The sequence below is a fragment of the Ovis canadensis genome, chromosome 12 (assembly GCF_042477335.2).
Source record: "Ovis canadensis isolate MfBH-ARS-UI-01 breed Bighorn chromosome 12, ARS-UI_OviCan_v2, whole genome shotgun sequence".
Classification (NCBI taxonomy): Eukaryota; Metazoa; Chordata; class Mammalia; order Artiodactyla; family Bovidae; genus Ovis; species Ovis canadensis.
Genome location: NC_091256.1, coordinates 76,659,429 through 76,676,074, shown reverse-complemented (window position 1 = coordinate 76,676,074; position 16,646 = coordinate 76,659,429). Strand labels below are relative to the sequence as shown.

General features: G+C 41.3%; 1 protein-coding gene and 1 long non-coding RNA gene across 6 annotated transcripts in view; one reads left to right on the top strand and one right to left on the bottom strand.

Annotated features, from left to right (window-relative positions):
- Positions 1-6,706, bottom strand: part of LOC138416690 (uncharacterized) — a 28,028-nt gene extending 21,322 nt beyond the window's left edge. The window contains exons 1-2 of the long non-coding RNA XR_011247812.1: positions 6,199-6,706; positions 2,229-2,618 (exon numbers count right to left, since the gene is read on the bottom strand). This is a non-coding gene — a long non-coding RNA (uncharacterized lncRNA). The remainder of the gene's footprint in view (positions 1-2,228; positions 2,619-6,198) is intronic.
- Positions 6,707-6,818: 112 nt separating this feature from the next.
- The window catches only part of EDEM3 (ER degradation enhancing alpha-mannosidase like protein 3), a 69,192-nt gene continuing 59,364 nt past the window's right edge, over positions 6,819-16,646 (top strand). For 4 of the 5 annotated variants that reach the window (XM_069546282.1, XM_069546280.1, XM_069546281.1 and 1 more), the window contains exons 1-2: positions 6,819-7,294; positions 12,107-12,152. In XM_069546282.1, coding sequence (XP_069402383.1) covers positions 7,134-7,294; positions 12,107-12,152 — 207 coding nt within the window. In that variant the 5' untranslated portion in view covers positions 6,819-7,133. Of the gene's footprint in view, positions 7,683-12,106; positions 12,153-16,646 lie in introns of all 5 variants that reach the window. The other variant, XM_069546284.1, reaches the window with a different exon arrangement.

The window sequence follows — 16,646 nt, the reverse complement described above, 5'->3', positions numbered from 1 at the left end:
GTGCCTAAGTCTGTAAAGAATCTGTCTGCAGTGCAGGAGACCCGGGTTCCATCCCTAGGTCAGGAAGATCTCCTGGAGAAGTCAGCGGTGACTCACTCTAGTATTCTTGCCTGGAGAATCACATGGACAGAGGAGCCTGGTGGGCTACAGACCATGGGATTGCAGAGTTGGATATGACTGAGTGACTAACACACACTACAAGTACATTTCTAAAGATCATTCTATTTAATATTTGTAGTTCAGTTGCCAAGTCATGTCCGACTCTTTGTAACCCCATGGACTGCAGCACACCAGGCTTCCTTGTCCTCCACTACCTCCTGGAGTTTGCTCAAGCTCTGTTTAACAAGTGTCAAAAGTGAATTTTCATTGTTGAAATTAGTGGTTAGTCATAATGGATGTTAGAAATAGTTCTCATTGATAGAAATTGTGATTTCCAAGATAGATGGACTAGCTGAAACATATTAGAGGTACTCCACTCCAGCATGAACAAGTTGTAAAAAGCTGAACCATTAGAAATGGTGTGTGGGAAGGAGGGCTTCCAGTGGATTGATGCTTACTAAAAGGGTGATAGAATCCTGGCTCTGGAATATCATTCATAGGCCTCTAGCGAATCTTCCATGTAAGGTCATGACTGCAGAATCCAAAAGGACCAAGACATGGCACTTCATCAGATACCCAGAAGAGGTGCTATATGTTACCGTGTCTGCTTGCTAAACAAATGTTTGTTTAACAAATATCTGTATGACAGAAACTGGCCTAAGACTTGGTTTAATTATAAACTGGTTATGAGGTTGTTGGAGAATAGTCCATTTTCATCCCAGTTCCTAAAGTTTGGCTGCTATCACTATCTACAAAAATAAGCCAGCAGTTTTGCATAATTAAATTATTTGCAAGTTAGCTGCCGCTTCTTAACCACTGATCAGTAATGTAATTCCACATCTAGAACTTCAGCCCATCCTTGGGGGCCATATGGAATGAAAAAACAAACAAAACAAAAATGAAAAACTGAGGCTTAAATAAATTGACTTGCATAGAATGGTAAATGGTAGATCCAGGTTGAGAGCTCAAGACATGTGATTTGAAGCTCAATGCTTGGCACAAAGCAAATGTGTGTGTGTATGTGCAAGTGTGTGTGCATGCGCACATGCACACATCCATGTCAGATGAAGAGGAGGAATAGGAAGAAAAGGGAAGCAATGTGAGGCGACATGGAGAAAAACCATGTGAAAATCAGACATTAAAATTAAGTGTAGGGCCCTAAAAAAGGAATAGAAAATCTCGGAAGATATTTGCTCAAGAGCTAGCTCTAGTTCCAAAAATAATAGTAAAATAATAGTCTGTTAGAAAACAAACTTATGGTTACCAAAAGGGAAGGGGGGGAGGACTAAATTAGGAGTTTGGGATTAACATATACACACTGCTATATATAAAACAGATAATCAATAAGGATCTACTGTATAGCACAGGGAACTCTACTCAGTACTCTGTAATAACCTATAATGGGAAAGAATCTGAAAAAGAATAGTTACATGTATATGTATATCTGAATCACTTTGTTGTACACCTGAAACTAACAATACTGTAAATCAACTATACTGTAATATGAAATAAAAATTAAAAAAATAACCAAGTCCATTAGTCTTTAGCAGTGGACTAAGAACAGTACATTTGCACCCTTGAATCCTACTCTCAAAAAGGGCAAATTTTCTCTTTTGATCTTCATAATAATATCAATGGCTATTATTTACTGAGCTCTTTCAAGTAGTGCTAAATCTTACACACATCATCTTATCATCTTCACAACACCTCTACAGTGAAAGTATTACAACAATTAAACAATTTGATCCTCCTAAAAAAAACCCCACTGGAATAGGTACTATCGGGTTGGCCAAAAAGTTCCTTTGGGTTTTTCCATATGATGTTACAGAAAAACCTCACACAAACGAGGAAACTTTTTGGCCAACTCAATATTATTCCCATTTTACAAATGAGGAAACAAAGGCACAAAAACGTTCTGTGATTTTCCTAAGATAATATGGCTAATAAGCAGCACAGTTGGCTCAGAGTCACTGTTCTTGGCCATTAAGCTACCTATGCAAGCTGTGCAGAATATTGTTGAATGGTGCTGACTTAAAACTTTGTGGCCAGTCTAACACGTGAAGTAGAAACTATGCTGGCAGTACAAAATGTGGATTTAGGAGAGAGGGCCAGAGGCAAGATGTACTCACTTGTGAAGAACCATGTGATTTGGAGTTGTTGCTGATACATGAAGTAAATGAAAAATGGCAAATGAACTCGAGACCCAGCCACGAGGGTGAGATCAACATGAAACTTGACATGGGAGGAAAGCCTCTTGCCTGAGAGAGCTGGTGCGGGTGTCGCAGAGAGAAGTGAGATTATAATCTGAAGTTGAAGTCATGTTTAAGATCTCAACTCTGATTGAGAGGAGGAAGAAGCCCTGGGGACATCTCTGCAGGGTAGTGAATCATTCAAATTTTCCATTCTTTTTCTTGGAATTTGGAAACCTCAGTTCGAGAGCCAAGCACAGAGTCAGTCCACATCATTCACCGAGTAGTGTTTCCATGAAATACTCTTTGTAGGGCCCTCGGAGTCTCTAGCTGTAAACACAGAATAAGTACTGTCTTTATTTATTTAATGTTTGCAAGATTGGGTTCTCTGGAACAAAAATGCTCTGCAAATTCCACACATTCTCAAACAATAGGAAAAGTGATTTGAAGAATGACAAAATCACCACTCCCAAATTCTACACTACAGTTTTAGGAGAAATTAGATCTGTCATACGCAAGAATTCAAGTCATTTAGAGGCAACTGCTGCTGTAGGTCAGTCTCACACAGCTGGTTGCAGCCTCCTGGGACAAGTTCTGAGCCATCATATTAAAGTGGAGACTTTCCTTTATGTTTGTGACTCCATATGTTTGTGATTCCAACCAGGGCTCCAACCCCTCCTTACTTTCTGATTCATCCACACAAGCAAGTAAGAACACCAGGTGAGCATACATATTTACATAAGCTTCAAGGCTGAGCAAACAAACTCTCACCCGGGTAAAGGGCAGTATATAAATGGCTCTTCTTACCATTTTTAATGGGCTTTACACATCTAAAATCTTTTCCTTAGTCTTTTAAAAGTCCTTATCCCTGTTCTCTTCCCACCAGTGTTTTTCCTTCTATACAACACACCAAGGTCTCTCTCATTTAACTCTTGGTGGTGGTGGTGTAGTCGCTAAGTTGTGTCTTGCTCCTGCAACCCCATGGACTGTAGCCCACTAGGCTCCTCTGTCATGGAATTCTCCAGGAAAGAATACTGGAATGGGTTGCCCTTTCCTTCTCCAAGGGGTCTTCCCAACCCAGGAATCGAACCCTGGTCTCCTGCATTGCAGGCAAATTCCTTACCAACTGAGCTATGAGGGAAGCCTTATTTAACTATATCCTTTTTATTACTAAGTATATAAGTTCTAAAATAATGTGTGTAGGTTTTGAAATAATGAATGTCAAAGTTTCCTTGTGTTCACAAATTGCCAATTAGCTAAGAATTTCTATTATTTCTAGTAAGGGGTTGCAATGGGTTCTTTTTTGTGAATATATTTTTCTTTCACTTCCATGGGCTCCACTTTAGATCTGTTAGGTTACATTGCCTTTCAGGCCACAGCTTTCATCCTTACGGGTTTTGCAGAGATTAGAGAAAAATGGACTCAACAACTGGCTAGAAATGGAATTTCAGTGAGGGAGAAAAAGTTGCTTACTATTTAGCAAGTCAACAAAGATATGTTCTATATTCTCATTATACACTTTCAAAATGCAGTGTTAGCTTAAAAACAAATAAGCCAAGGGGAAAAACAAACAGAAAACGCTACACATTAAAAGCCAGTACTTCTTCCTGAGGACACTGTTTCTCAGTGATCAGTCAGTTCAGTCACTCAGTCGTGCCTGACTATTTGTGACCCCATGGACTGCAGCACGCCGAGCTTCCCTGTCTATCACCAACTCCTGGAGCTTGTTCAGACCCATGTCCACGGAGTCGGTGATGCCATCCAACCATCTTATCCTCTGTTGTCCCCTTCTCCTCCCGCCTTCAATCTTTTCCAGCATCAGGGTCTTTTCCAATGAGTCAGTTCTCAGTGACAGTTACTAGTCAATTTTGATTTCTTATAAATGCCTGGAACATCAGGAAGGCAAAGAAAACTAAGTTACTTCCAATAATTCACTACAAATAACTGACCTGAGCACATTTCAATATAACTGCAGGTCACTGACTATTTTTCCATTTCCTTTGTTCTAGTTTTCAAATTCTGAATGATTGGTCTTGACCTTTAGCTTGCCATGTTCTTTGTGTCAGAGCCAAGAACAATTCCCAGGTATTATTTACTCAGCTAACTTCATCACTAAAGCTGCCAAAGAGGATCCAGGATGGAACTAACATAGGGTTGCAGGTCTGTACAAAGGATAAAATTAAATATTGCACAGAAATGACCTCATGTGTTTTTACAGCCTCCACGTAAGTAGATAAAAATTGTATTATTACCACTCGATAGATACGGAAACTAAAGGGATAAGGAAACAAATAAAGACATCTGACATTTACTGAGACTCTGTAATAGGACAGGCACAGTATTGAGTTCTGGAGCATACACATGAATAAGCTGAAGTCAACACCCTCCAAGCAGTCACAATCTAGTGGACATGGCTGAGTGTGAAAAAACAACAATAATACAGACACAGAATACAATGGGAGGATGACATCTGATGGCTGGAAGGTTTTGGAAGGATTCTGTGGTGATGCAATCTGAGCTGAGACTTAATGGTTAGGCAGTATTCTACAGACAAAGATGGTGGGACGGCAGAGGGGCCAGTTAAAATCAAAGGCATAGAAAGGCTATAACATGAGACTCTGTCAATTATCTCATAGGATTTGAGTGCAGGGCAGGGGCAGAACGGAGATAATGTGTTCAGAGGATTTGTGGATATTCTTGAATGACAACTCTGGTAGCAGCGTAGAGAAAAGTTAGGGTGGCAAGGAAGTAATTTAGGCCGCCACTGTGATGGTTCAGGAAAGAAGTACTGGAGGCTTGAACTGAGCAGAAGTAGCCCTTTAAAGAAAGGTAGTGATGGCAGAAGCAGACTCTATAATTAGCAAGTGATTGGACATAGATTGTGAAGGAGGGCAATGAGCTGAAGATGATTCTGACAGATTAATTTGAATCACTGAACACATTACATTTGTGCTTACCCTTGGACTAGACAGAAGGGGATTTCTACTAGGGAGGTCCAGAGATCAGGATGGGCTTCCCTGGTGGCTCAGATGGTAACGAATCTGCCTGCAACGTGGGAGACCTGGGTTCGATCCCTGGGTTGGGAAGATCCCCTGGAGGAGGACATGGCAACCCACTCCAATATTCTTGCCTCAAGGATCCCCATGGACCGAGGAGCCTGCGGGCTGCAGTCCGTGGGTTCGTAATGAGTCAGACACAACTGACTAAACACACACACACAGATCAGGAGAGCTACTGAGTTACAAATCAACCACAGCGATATGATGGCTGAATCCACAAGAGGGCAAGAAATCACCAAGGAATAGAGTAGAAAGAGAAAACTGACAGAGTTTTATAGAATACAAAATAGAGTACGAAAAGAAAACCTTAAGATGCAGGAGACACCTGCATTTTAAGACAGAGATGGACAGTGAAAGCAGAAGAGTCATCGGTGTCACCTGAACAGATGGTCTGAGGGGGAAGCAGATGATGCAAGGGATAGCAATCAAGGATGAAGGGCTGAGCTGCTGAGGGGAGGACTAACTGATTTCCTGTGGTCACACAGGTCATGCCCTCCCTCCTAAGCTCCGCACCTACCTACTGAATTATCACACAAGAAAAACAATGTGGTTTTTCAAGAGGAACTTATCTTCTCATTTTGCCAATGGTTAACCTGGGACTTGGTCATCAAAATAAACTGCAAGTTCTAGTCTTCATTAAACTTTCTTCGCAGCTCACACTAGTTTCCTGACGTTGAGTTTTTCAGATGATCGTTATTAATCAAGTACCAGGCCTCCCGTGCCCTCCTTCACTCTGGTTACACGTTAGGGCTTTCGAGTCACAGAGGTTGGTTGGAATCTAACTCAGCAGCGTGGCGAGGCTTGTAACCTAATTTCTCTGACTTCGGTTTCCTGGGGGCGGTGGTACTTACCTATTCAAGCTGAGAAGAGTGTATGAGAGAATGTAAGTAAAAACTCTCAGCACTTTGCCGTCAAAGGCTCAATTCATTTTTGCTGTTACAGTATTGAAATTTCCCTGAAGAAGAGGCCTGGTCTCTTGCACTGCAGTTAGATTTTTGACCATCTGAACCACCAGGGAAGCCCTCAGAGAGACTATTATTCCCTAAGGCGTGCAGCACTGACCTGAGGCCGTGTGAGCCTCATTCCTGCCAGCCCGTAGCGAAAGGTATTCGCAGGAAGATGGATAAAGAGCTGACGGGTTTTCCCGTGGACTCTGCAGACTACGGAGGGGGCCGCTGGCTGCCGGGCGCCCGGGCAAGCGGGATCGCAGGACGCACTCCAGCCTCTCGAAGGACCACACGTCCCAGGGTGCAGCGCACCCACCCAGGGTGGCAATTTGGCCCGGGTGGGGTCAGACTGCGAGCGAGCCGGGGAGGAAGCGGTGCACGCTGGGACCGGTAGTTTTCAAGTCTCAAGTGCAGCGGTCGGAGGACGGCCGAGCGGACAGGTCCCTCCCCAGTCCCGCCTTTTGTCCACGTCTCACTTCTGCCGACCAACGTTCTCTCCTGTCCCCGGGAGCCAGCCCTTCTCCGATCCAGTCCTCATTGGTCCTGAGGCGCAGCGTGCCCGGGCTCTACCCGGAAGTAGCGTTTGGGAAGGCGGTTTCCTAGACTACGACACCGGAAAGCTGGGGGAGGCGCTCCGGGCTGCTGAGGGCTGAGGGCGGTGGCAGCGCTGGCGCTGGGGACTGGCTTGGTGGCTTCGGGAAACTGCTCGGCGACGGCGGCCTTTCGCGTCCCTCCGCATCCCGCCCTCAGCACGGCTCGCAGCCCCTTCGCCACTGGCGTCCGGCAATGTGTCCCACCGGCAGGGCGTAGCAGCTGCGCGTGCGCGGAACCGCGGGGCCATGAGCGAAGCCGGCGGCGGCCGGGGCTCTGGGTCCTCGGTCCCCCAGCGAGCGCCATGGAGCCTGGTGGCGGCGACGGCCGCGCTGTGCCTGGTGTCGGCCACGTCCGTGTGGCCGGTGGGGGCCGCGCCCATGAGTCGCGAGGAGAAGCAGAAGCTTGGGTAAGGGTGCCTGACAGCCTGGGGGTGGGTTTCCTCGTGAGGCTGACCACGGGCGAGGGTGCCTGTCATTGCGACCCGGGCGCGCAGTGGCCTCTCCTGTCGCGATTGGGGACGGCTGTTTCCTCGAGAGGACCCTGGCGGGGTGGACAGGGTGCGGGAAGACGGGGCCCGCCGGCCCGCGAGGCGACCTCGGGGGGCTGTCTCGGGGGTGTCGCCCGGCTGTCTGTGACCTGTGTAGGCTCCTCGAGACCAGCCGCCGTGTGTCAACGCAGCTGCCATGTCAGTGGCCCGGGAAGGGGGCTCCGGCCGGGGTCCCTGCGCGCGAGATTTCTGCGGGCGCGCTTCATTCAGAGATGTGGTTACGTTTCTTGCAGCAGTGAGCTCCCAGGTGGGAAAAATACGACTGATCTCCCTAGTTAAGGAAATCTTGTTTACACCTGTTACGGACTAGGGGGCGTTCATTGGAACTTGAACTTCACGCATTTTACCATTTCCTTTACAGTGTTTTCTTGCACTGCATCTTCATAGTAGAACGATATTGGATGGTAGTGTTTCGTAGCCCAGATTAAGTGTACCTATACACTTTACTCAAAGTAGTTTTATCAGTCTTAAAAGGCATAAAATCATCAAGCTGTATGTATAGCATTTCATTTAGAGTCAGTATTCCTAATATAGGCCAGGTCCCACAGATGAATAAGGGAAAAGGCAAGAATCGGTAGAAAATGGGCAAAGGGCATAAAGAGTTAACTCACACAAGAGGAAATGCAAATACTTAATCAACATGAAGCTACTCAACCTCATAAATGTGAGAGATGCAGATTAAAACAATGAAATAGCTGGGGTTTTGCCATCAAGTTAGTAAATACAAAGCAGAGTGCATGAATAGAGTACTGCCTGGATAGCTGAGCATTGAGAAAAAACTTGGTGGGAGTGTAAATTGCTGTACTTTACTTACAGTTTCCTGAAATTTAAATTGTCTGCATCCACTGATTCAGTAATCCCATCTCAGAGAATCTATCCTACAGAAATAAAAGCACTATTAAAGTAGAGATAGGTGTGCAAGGATGTGCATTTTGAAATAGCAGAGCTGTCCCTCGGAATGTTCATGTTATGGAATAAAACTCAGTCATCAGAGGAGTTAGGCCATCAGAAGGCTGCCCAGAATATATTCTCAAGACAAAAAAGGTGTAAATTATAGAATAATATCTGTGGTACCATCCCCCACTTTTTTTTTTTTTTAAAGAATAAATTGTCTAAGCTCAGAAAAACATGGAAAGATAATTACCTCCTGGAGTTATGATGGAGATGACGTGAAACCATCAGGATTTGTTTTAGATACAGACTTCCACTTAACTGAAATTGTTGCTCAGTCTTGTATTAGTTTTTAAATAGCAGGAAAAGACACTTGTTGGAAAAAAAGTATCAGCTATCCAAACAAAATTGACTAATAAACTCTAATAAGGGTCTTAAATTTTCTCTTTATAGATTTAATGTAACAGTGATAACTGCTTAACTGAATACTCAGTGTTCAGTGCCAGGCACTTTATATATACTGTCTCTGTAATCCTGTTATTTAATGAGGTGAATGCAATCGCCATATTGCAGATGAGGAAATTGAAACTCAAGGTTGATGTGTTCAAAGTGACAGAGCTAAGTAAATGGTGGAGCCAGTATTCAAACCCAAGTGCTCCCAAGTGCTTCAGAGCCTGTGCTCCCTGCACTTTGCTGTAGTTAGTTCCATAAGACTTGGGAAGAGATGTTTCAAGTCTGTTAAGGAGAGCAAGTAGTTTTATTTGACCGCCGCTCCCTCTCCCCCCTTTTTTAAAATTTCTGTTCTTTTATTTATTTATTTATTTTGCCACACTGCACAACATGGGGGATCTTAGTTTCTAGACCAGGGATGGAACTTGTGCCCCTTACAGTGGAGGTGCAGATTCGGAAAACAATAGAATGGGAGAGACTAGAGATCTCTTCAAGAAAATTAGAGATACCAAGGGAACATTTCATGCAAAGATAGGCACAATAAAGGGCAGAAACAATATGGACCTAACAGAAGCAGAAGCTATTAACAAGAGGTGGCAAGAATACACAGACGACGAAGAAAAAAGAAAAGAATATGAAGAAAAACTATGCAAAAAAGATCTTAATGACCCAGATAACCATGATGGTGTGATCACTCACCTAGAGCCAGACATTTTGGAGTGCGAAGTCAAGCGGGCCTTAGGAAACATCACTACGAACAAAGCTAGTGTAGGTAATGGAATTCCTCCTGAGCTCTTTCAGATCCTAAAAGATGATGCTGTGAAAGTGCTGCACTCAATATACCAGCAAATTTGGAAAACTCAGCAGTGGCCACAGGACTGAAAAAGGTCGTTTTCATTCCAGTCCCAACAAAGGGCGAAGCCAAAGAATGTTCAAGCTACTGCCCAGTTACGCTCACTTCATATACTAGCAAAGTAATGTCCAAAATTCTCCAAGCTAGACTTCAACAGTATGTGAATCGAAACTCCAGATGTTCAAGCTGGATTTAGAAAAGGCAGAGGAACCACAGATCAAATTGCCAACATCCCGTTGGATCATAGAAAAAGCAAGAGAATGCCAGAAAAAATCTAATTTCTGTTTCATTGATTACGCTAAAACCTTTGACTGTGTGGATCACAACAAGCTGTGGAAAAGTCTTCAAGAGATGGGAATACCAGATCACCTTATCTGCCTTCTGAGAAATCTATATACAGGTAAAGAAGCAACAGTTAGAACTGGACATGGAACAATGGACCTGTTTCCATGTTCCAAACTGGGAAAGGAATACGTCAAGGCTGTATATTGTCACCCTGCTTATTTAACTTCTATGCAGAGTACATCATGGAAAATGCTGGGTTGGATGAAGCACAGGTTGGAATGAAGATTGCTGGGAGAAATATCAAATACCTCAGATATGCAGATAACACCACCTTATGGCAGAAAGAGAAGAGGAATTAAAGATCCTCTTGATGAAGATGAAAGAGGAAAGTAGAAAAGCTGACTTAAGGCTCAACATTCAAAAAACAAAGATCATGGCATGCAGTCCCATCACTTCATGGCAAATAGTTGGCGAAACAATGGAAACAGTGACAGACTTTTTTTTGTTGGGCTCCAGAATCACTGCAGACTGTGACTGCAGCCATGAAATTAAAAGATGCTTTCTCCTTGGAAGAAAAGTTATGACCAACCTAGACAGCATATTAAAAAGCAGAGACATTACTTTGCCAACAAAGGTCTGTATAGTCAAGCCTATGGTTTTTCCAGCAGTCATGTATGGATGTGAGAATTGGACTATAAAGAAGGCTGAGTTTTGAACTGTGGTGTTGAGGAAGACTCTTGAGAGTCCCTTGGACTGCAAGGAGATCCAACCAGTCCATCCTAAAGGAAATCATTCCTGAATATTCATTGGAAGGACTGATCCTGAAGCTTAAGCACCAATACTAGGGCCACCTGATGCGAAGAACTGACTCATTGGAAAAGACTCTGATTCTGGGAAGGATTGAAGGCAGGAGGAGAAGGGGACACACAGAGGATGAGATGGTTGGATAGTATCACTGACTCAATGGACTTGAGTTTGAGCAAGTTCTGGGAGATGGTGAAGGACAGGGAAGCCTGGCGTGCTGCAGTCTGGGGTTGCAGATTTGGACACGACTGTGTGACTGAACAAACAAAGTTACAGGGAGTTGACTCCTGGCCTTGCCATTTTCAGTCAAGGCAGGATGACCTTGTCTAAGTTACTTAACTTCTTGGTTTCTCATATTCCACATCTATAATATAGTAATACCATTACATAAGGGTTGTTGTAATAATTAAATGAGTTCATATATGGAAAGCATGTAAAACAGTAACCAGCATATATTAAATATTACAAAGTAAATATCATTATTGCTTCTCCAATATTTGACAATGCTGTGGTCTGTCCTGCTGTATGTCAGTGAAACCATGAGTTTCTGAGCAGTTCTGTCATGCTCTGAGAGCCAAAACTGCCAGTGCATTTCCCCCTTGTTAGGCGGCAGGCACATAATTAAGCAGGTCATGAATGACAAAGGCAAAATCTGGTGTGGGGATCAGAAATCTCCACTTTAAACAGTCATTTTGGAATTTTGAGAAACGGAGCCAAATACACAAATTTCTTTTTGAGGATTAGTTTTCTTCAGGAATGAATACTGTTTATTGACTTTTGACAGTTTTTTAAAGGAGCAAAAGGTACACAATAGAATCATAAAATATAGCTTTTGGAAATGTGACCAACATATTAACAAATATGTGTTAAACTAGGCATTAGTGATCTTATTTAATTTAAGGGGAAAGGCAGAGGCTTGATAGAGTATTGTTATTTTATAGTAATACACATTCCCACCTCTTTTTTTTTGGTCGAATGTTTAGTATAAGCAATAAATGTTAACAATAATTATTTCTTTGGGGACTCTTTATTGTTTTCTCCTTTTGAGACATTTATATTAAATAATTTTGTTAAGAGGTAGTTGTTTTTCATCATCAGATTTTCTTCTCTCTTCATGGCATGCATCCTTCAACAGTTTTCTTAGGGAAGAGTGTAAGATGAATTTTATATGAATTTCTGGAATAGTGAAAGGTTGGCCTAGCTCTGTGTGATTCATGAAAGCTTGTCTGCTAACACTGGTCTATTTCCTGACTCTGTTTATATTCCTTCCTAACTAAATATTTCTTTTGTTTTTTGTTGGTATATGTTTATGAAGGAGCATTAACTTTTTGAAAGACATTAATTAGAATATATTTAACTTTTTCCCATTTCTGCTCTTTTAAAATTAGGAATCAAGTACTGGAAATGTTTGATCATGCTTATGGTAACTATATGGTAAGTAGAAAGCTTATCTTTATATACCATTTATGTGAGCTGATTATTATGTGAGCGCAGTCAACTGGGAATTTTACAACTTGAATTAATAAATTTAATTTTCTTCATTTTTAAAGGAAATTTTGAAAAATAGTGTGAACGTAGGATAACAGTGTATTCCTGATAGTGGTTCTTAGAGAACCAATATATTGAATAGGTAAGAATAAATTTAATTAGATTATGAAACTATATTTAGATAGTTTCCTTTGGTGCTATCAATGGTGTGTATTAAATAGTTTGTATAGTTAGATATGGTAAATATAAACATGAGTAAGGTGTTATCTTTGCCTTAAGGGAAATGCTTCTCTTAACTAAACAAAAAAGTGTTTAGAGAATTACTATATTCACGTTACGAAGAAAACCATTACTTTCAGAGAGTCAGACTATCATCTAGTTTCTGTCCAAATGATATCCTCACAGTGGGCCTTGATTTGAACATATTTTGCCTTCTAGATATGCTGGTCCATATTATTTTAAAATGCCTTAGTGCTCACTTGAGTGAAATAACAAGTTTAGTTTTGCAAAGCAAAACATGTTCTGGAGACCTGTTGCACAGTAGTGGATATACTTAATGTTGCTAAACTTATGCTTAAAAAACTGTAAAGTTTATGTTCCATGATTTCTACCACAATTAAAAATTTAATTTTAATTAAATAGTACATGGCTAGGAGGTGGGGAAGGGCATTTGTAGCTGCCCCCACCCCCGTGACGTCTTGCCCCCCCCCACAATAAGATGATCTTAAAATGCAAAAGAAAAAAAAAAATCATAATAATTTTTAAAAGATAACTAGCCAGCAAATTTTAGAGTTTGAAAGACAATTTTACAAGTAAATTTGTGTAATTTTGATGAGTTTAATCAGATTATTCTGAGAATTACTTCTTATGAAGTAATTGTTATGTCAGCATATCTTCTATGATTAAGGCCTGTAAATGTAGTTGGGGAAAGTTTGGCAAAGAACTAAGTTTAATTGATTCTGCTGTGTTTTTCAACTGATTCTGAATCCATTTTTCTGTTACCCAAATATCTTTATATGTTTACATTATCTTTATGAACATGTAAGTACATATGCTTTTATACATTAAAAAATTTTTTTAAGCTTGTCTTACATTTGATAATTCTTATTCCCTTCTATATTGTACAGCTTTTAAGAGTACATACTGAGTTCTTAAATGTTTTTAGGATATAATGGTGATGAAGTTCTGGGTGTTTTTAACCATGTTGAAAACACAGTTTTGAATTCATTTCTCAAAACTCAGCCATTCCCTTAACATTTCTTTCAAAATCATTTATCCCTGGTTAATTCAGTTTGGGCAAAGCATAATTTTCTCTAAGCTAATAGTTTTAGGGTGGCCAGGTGGATCTAGGTTACATCTTCAAACCCAAGCCATGTCAACTTTAGTTCCAAAGTTGAATAAGATGTTATACAGCTGGATTAGTTCAGTACATCTCACTGTGAATAGGGTCGTCTTTTGTGAAGCACAGTATCTTTAACATTTTGTTCCTTATTAGGTAAACAGCTGAAAGTTACATCAGTACATTTTTTCCTATCGTAGAAATGAGTTTCTGACAGAGCAGCTAGCAATGGCAGCCCTCAGAAGACTTCCTGATCCAGTTCTTATTTATGGACCCTTACTGGATAACTTTTATTATAGTCATCTGCCTGCAAGATCTAAAGGAAAGGGATTTCAGTTCCAAAGACCAAAGAAACTCTTGGAATTAACACCCCTCGCCCTCCATTTTTCCAGTGGAGTCACACCCATCTGCAGTCCACTGCAATATGTGTTTTAAAATGTTCAACTATTTTACGACATGAGTGACTCTTGCAGTGTACTTGTGCTGTGCTCAAACTGTGTGAGGTCTGTAACCCAAGATTTGGTCTAGAATTCACACTTCCCCTTTTCAAGCTCTCAGCTAACATGAAATGGTTCTAAAATGTTAAACAGAGACCAGGTACTTTGTACTGGTTATATGAAGTCAGTTGTAATTTTTTTCTGGTTCCTATACTCAGAAACACTATTAGCTTGTTATAAAGTAAAAGTATATATAGATTTTGGAGTTAGATGGGTTTGAGTTCAAATCCTATGTCAGTTATTTAGCTTGGACCTTAAACAGATCATTTAACCCCCTTGAGCAGTGTCTTCCTATGAAGAATGGGGATGAGTACAAAGGGTTATTGTAGAGGATAAGATTTTTGAGATCACAGGGCCATTTTCTTTACTTTTTAATAAATTGATCTTCTATATGGCCTATATTTAACTAGCATCATGAAAAAATGAAGTAAAAATGTTAGTTGCTTAGTTGTGTCCAACTCTGTGACCCCGTGGACTGTAGTGTGCCAGCCTCCTCCGTCTGTGGAATTCTCCAGGCAGGAATACTTGAGTGGGTAGCCATTCTCTTCTCTAAGGAACTTCCCGACCCAGGGATCAAACTTAGGTCTGTTGCATTGCAGGCAGAGCTACCAGGGAAGCCCAGCTAGCATCATACCTGGTACATAAATGTTTTTTTGTTCTTGAAAGCACTGACTTGAATTCTTACGAAGGTATAATCAAATGATTTTTTTTTGGCATTTGATTACTGTGATATATCTTTACCTTTTAAAATCAGAAATTGTTTAATAAATTTTATTAAAAGTATACGCTAATGGTAAATTTGGGGATGTACAACTCTGTTTGCTGTAGTCAGTTGCCTTCTGTGCTAAAATGGCTTTTAATAAATGTTGAAAACTTTTCATTTCTTACTAGATTTAAAAAATATTACTGTCCAGTCTAGTACACAATTACAGCAATTCTTTTAACTTTCTTGGTTCTGGGAAAACAATGTTATTTTCCAAAGACAAGCAGAATAATATTAAGAGCATAAACTCTGGAAATGGAGCAGGATACCCTGCGGTAGCTCTGCCGCCCACCAGCTGGGTTACAATGGGAAAGTTACCTCATCTCCCTGAACCTGTTTCTTCATCTCTCTCAAATGGTTTGCCTGCCTCAGAATGTTTTAAAGATTAAGCAACTTAATATAATTAAAGTACTTGGAATTTGTGTCCAGCAGACAGGAAGCACTGCGTGTTTACTGCTACCAGCTACTGCTGCTGTCATCGTGGCTGCTAGCAATTCATTGTCTACCTGAGATTGAAATGGCCCTCCTAAAATTTATCGAGGCTTTAACTCAGAACTTCTTCCCTAGATGGTGCATAGAACTTTCTTCAAACACACTCATTCTTCCTGTTTGAGGCATGCCGTCTTTGAACTTTGTTTTTCTTTATGATTCCCCAGGTTCTAGTAATGTTATTTTTCAATAACAATGCCCTGCCAGCCTTAGGTAGATTACTAAATCTTTGTGTTACATCCAAGACTTTTCTGGTGTTACATCCAAGGCTTTTCTGATTTTATCAATTGGTAGCGCAGCTGGTAAAGAATCCATCTGCAACACAGAAGACCCTGGTTTGGTTGCCTGACTCGGAAAGATCCTTTGGAGAGGGAATAGGCTACCTACTCCAGTATTCTTGGACTTTACTGGTGGCTCAGATGGTAAAGAATCCACAATGCAGGAGACTTGGGTTTGATCCCTGGGTTGAGAAGATCCTGTGGAAGAGGGCATGGCAACCCACTCCAGTATTCTTGCCTTGAGAATTCCATGGACAGAGAGGAGTCTGGCGGGCTACAGTCCATAAGGTCACAAAGAGACACGACTCAAGAGGCTTTGAACACATGCATTCTATCAACTAAGAATATTATTTGGGGCTATCTCAGCATCATAAGGAGCTTCCCTGGTGACTCAGATAGTAAAGAATCTGCCTGCAATGCAGGAGACCTGGATTCAGTCCTTGGGTTGGGAAGATTTCCCTGGAGAAGGAAATGACTACCCACCAGTGTTCTTGCCTTGAGAATTCCATGGACAGAGAAGCCTGGTGGGCTGCAGTCCATGGGGTCACAAAGAGTAGGACACAACTCAGCAACTAAGCACACAGTAGCATAAATACTAACAATTATAACGAATGTACTTGACAGATCTCTAGCCTCAATCAAACTGCAGTTTATCCACAGTGAATTGCACAGATGACTTCCTTCTTTCCCCAAATAAAATGAAATTAGATGTGTTTTTTGGCAGTTCTTGCGCTACCTTATTTAACCTTAGACCACAGCCACTTTAGGGCTTCTATTAGCTTGTTTTTAGTATTTGTGCTGAGGCCAGTCTGCAGACTAAATTAGATGACAAAATACATGTATTTAGGCCACCAAATACAGAACTGTTTTGGATCTGAGCTCCCTGATCTGATGATCTCTGTCTTCTAATGTTTTTCCTGTTGACTATAGACAACTCAGTTATCAACTTTTATAAACAGAAACTACCTTGGTAGAGACCTAAACATTATAAATCAATTCTGAAAGAGTTAAGCACAGTAGCACAGTTTCCTTTAGCTAGGAGCATCATACCTATTCACTTTAAAGCTTGCTTTC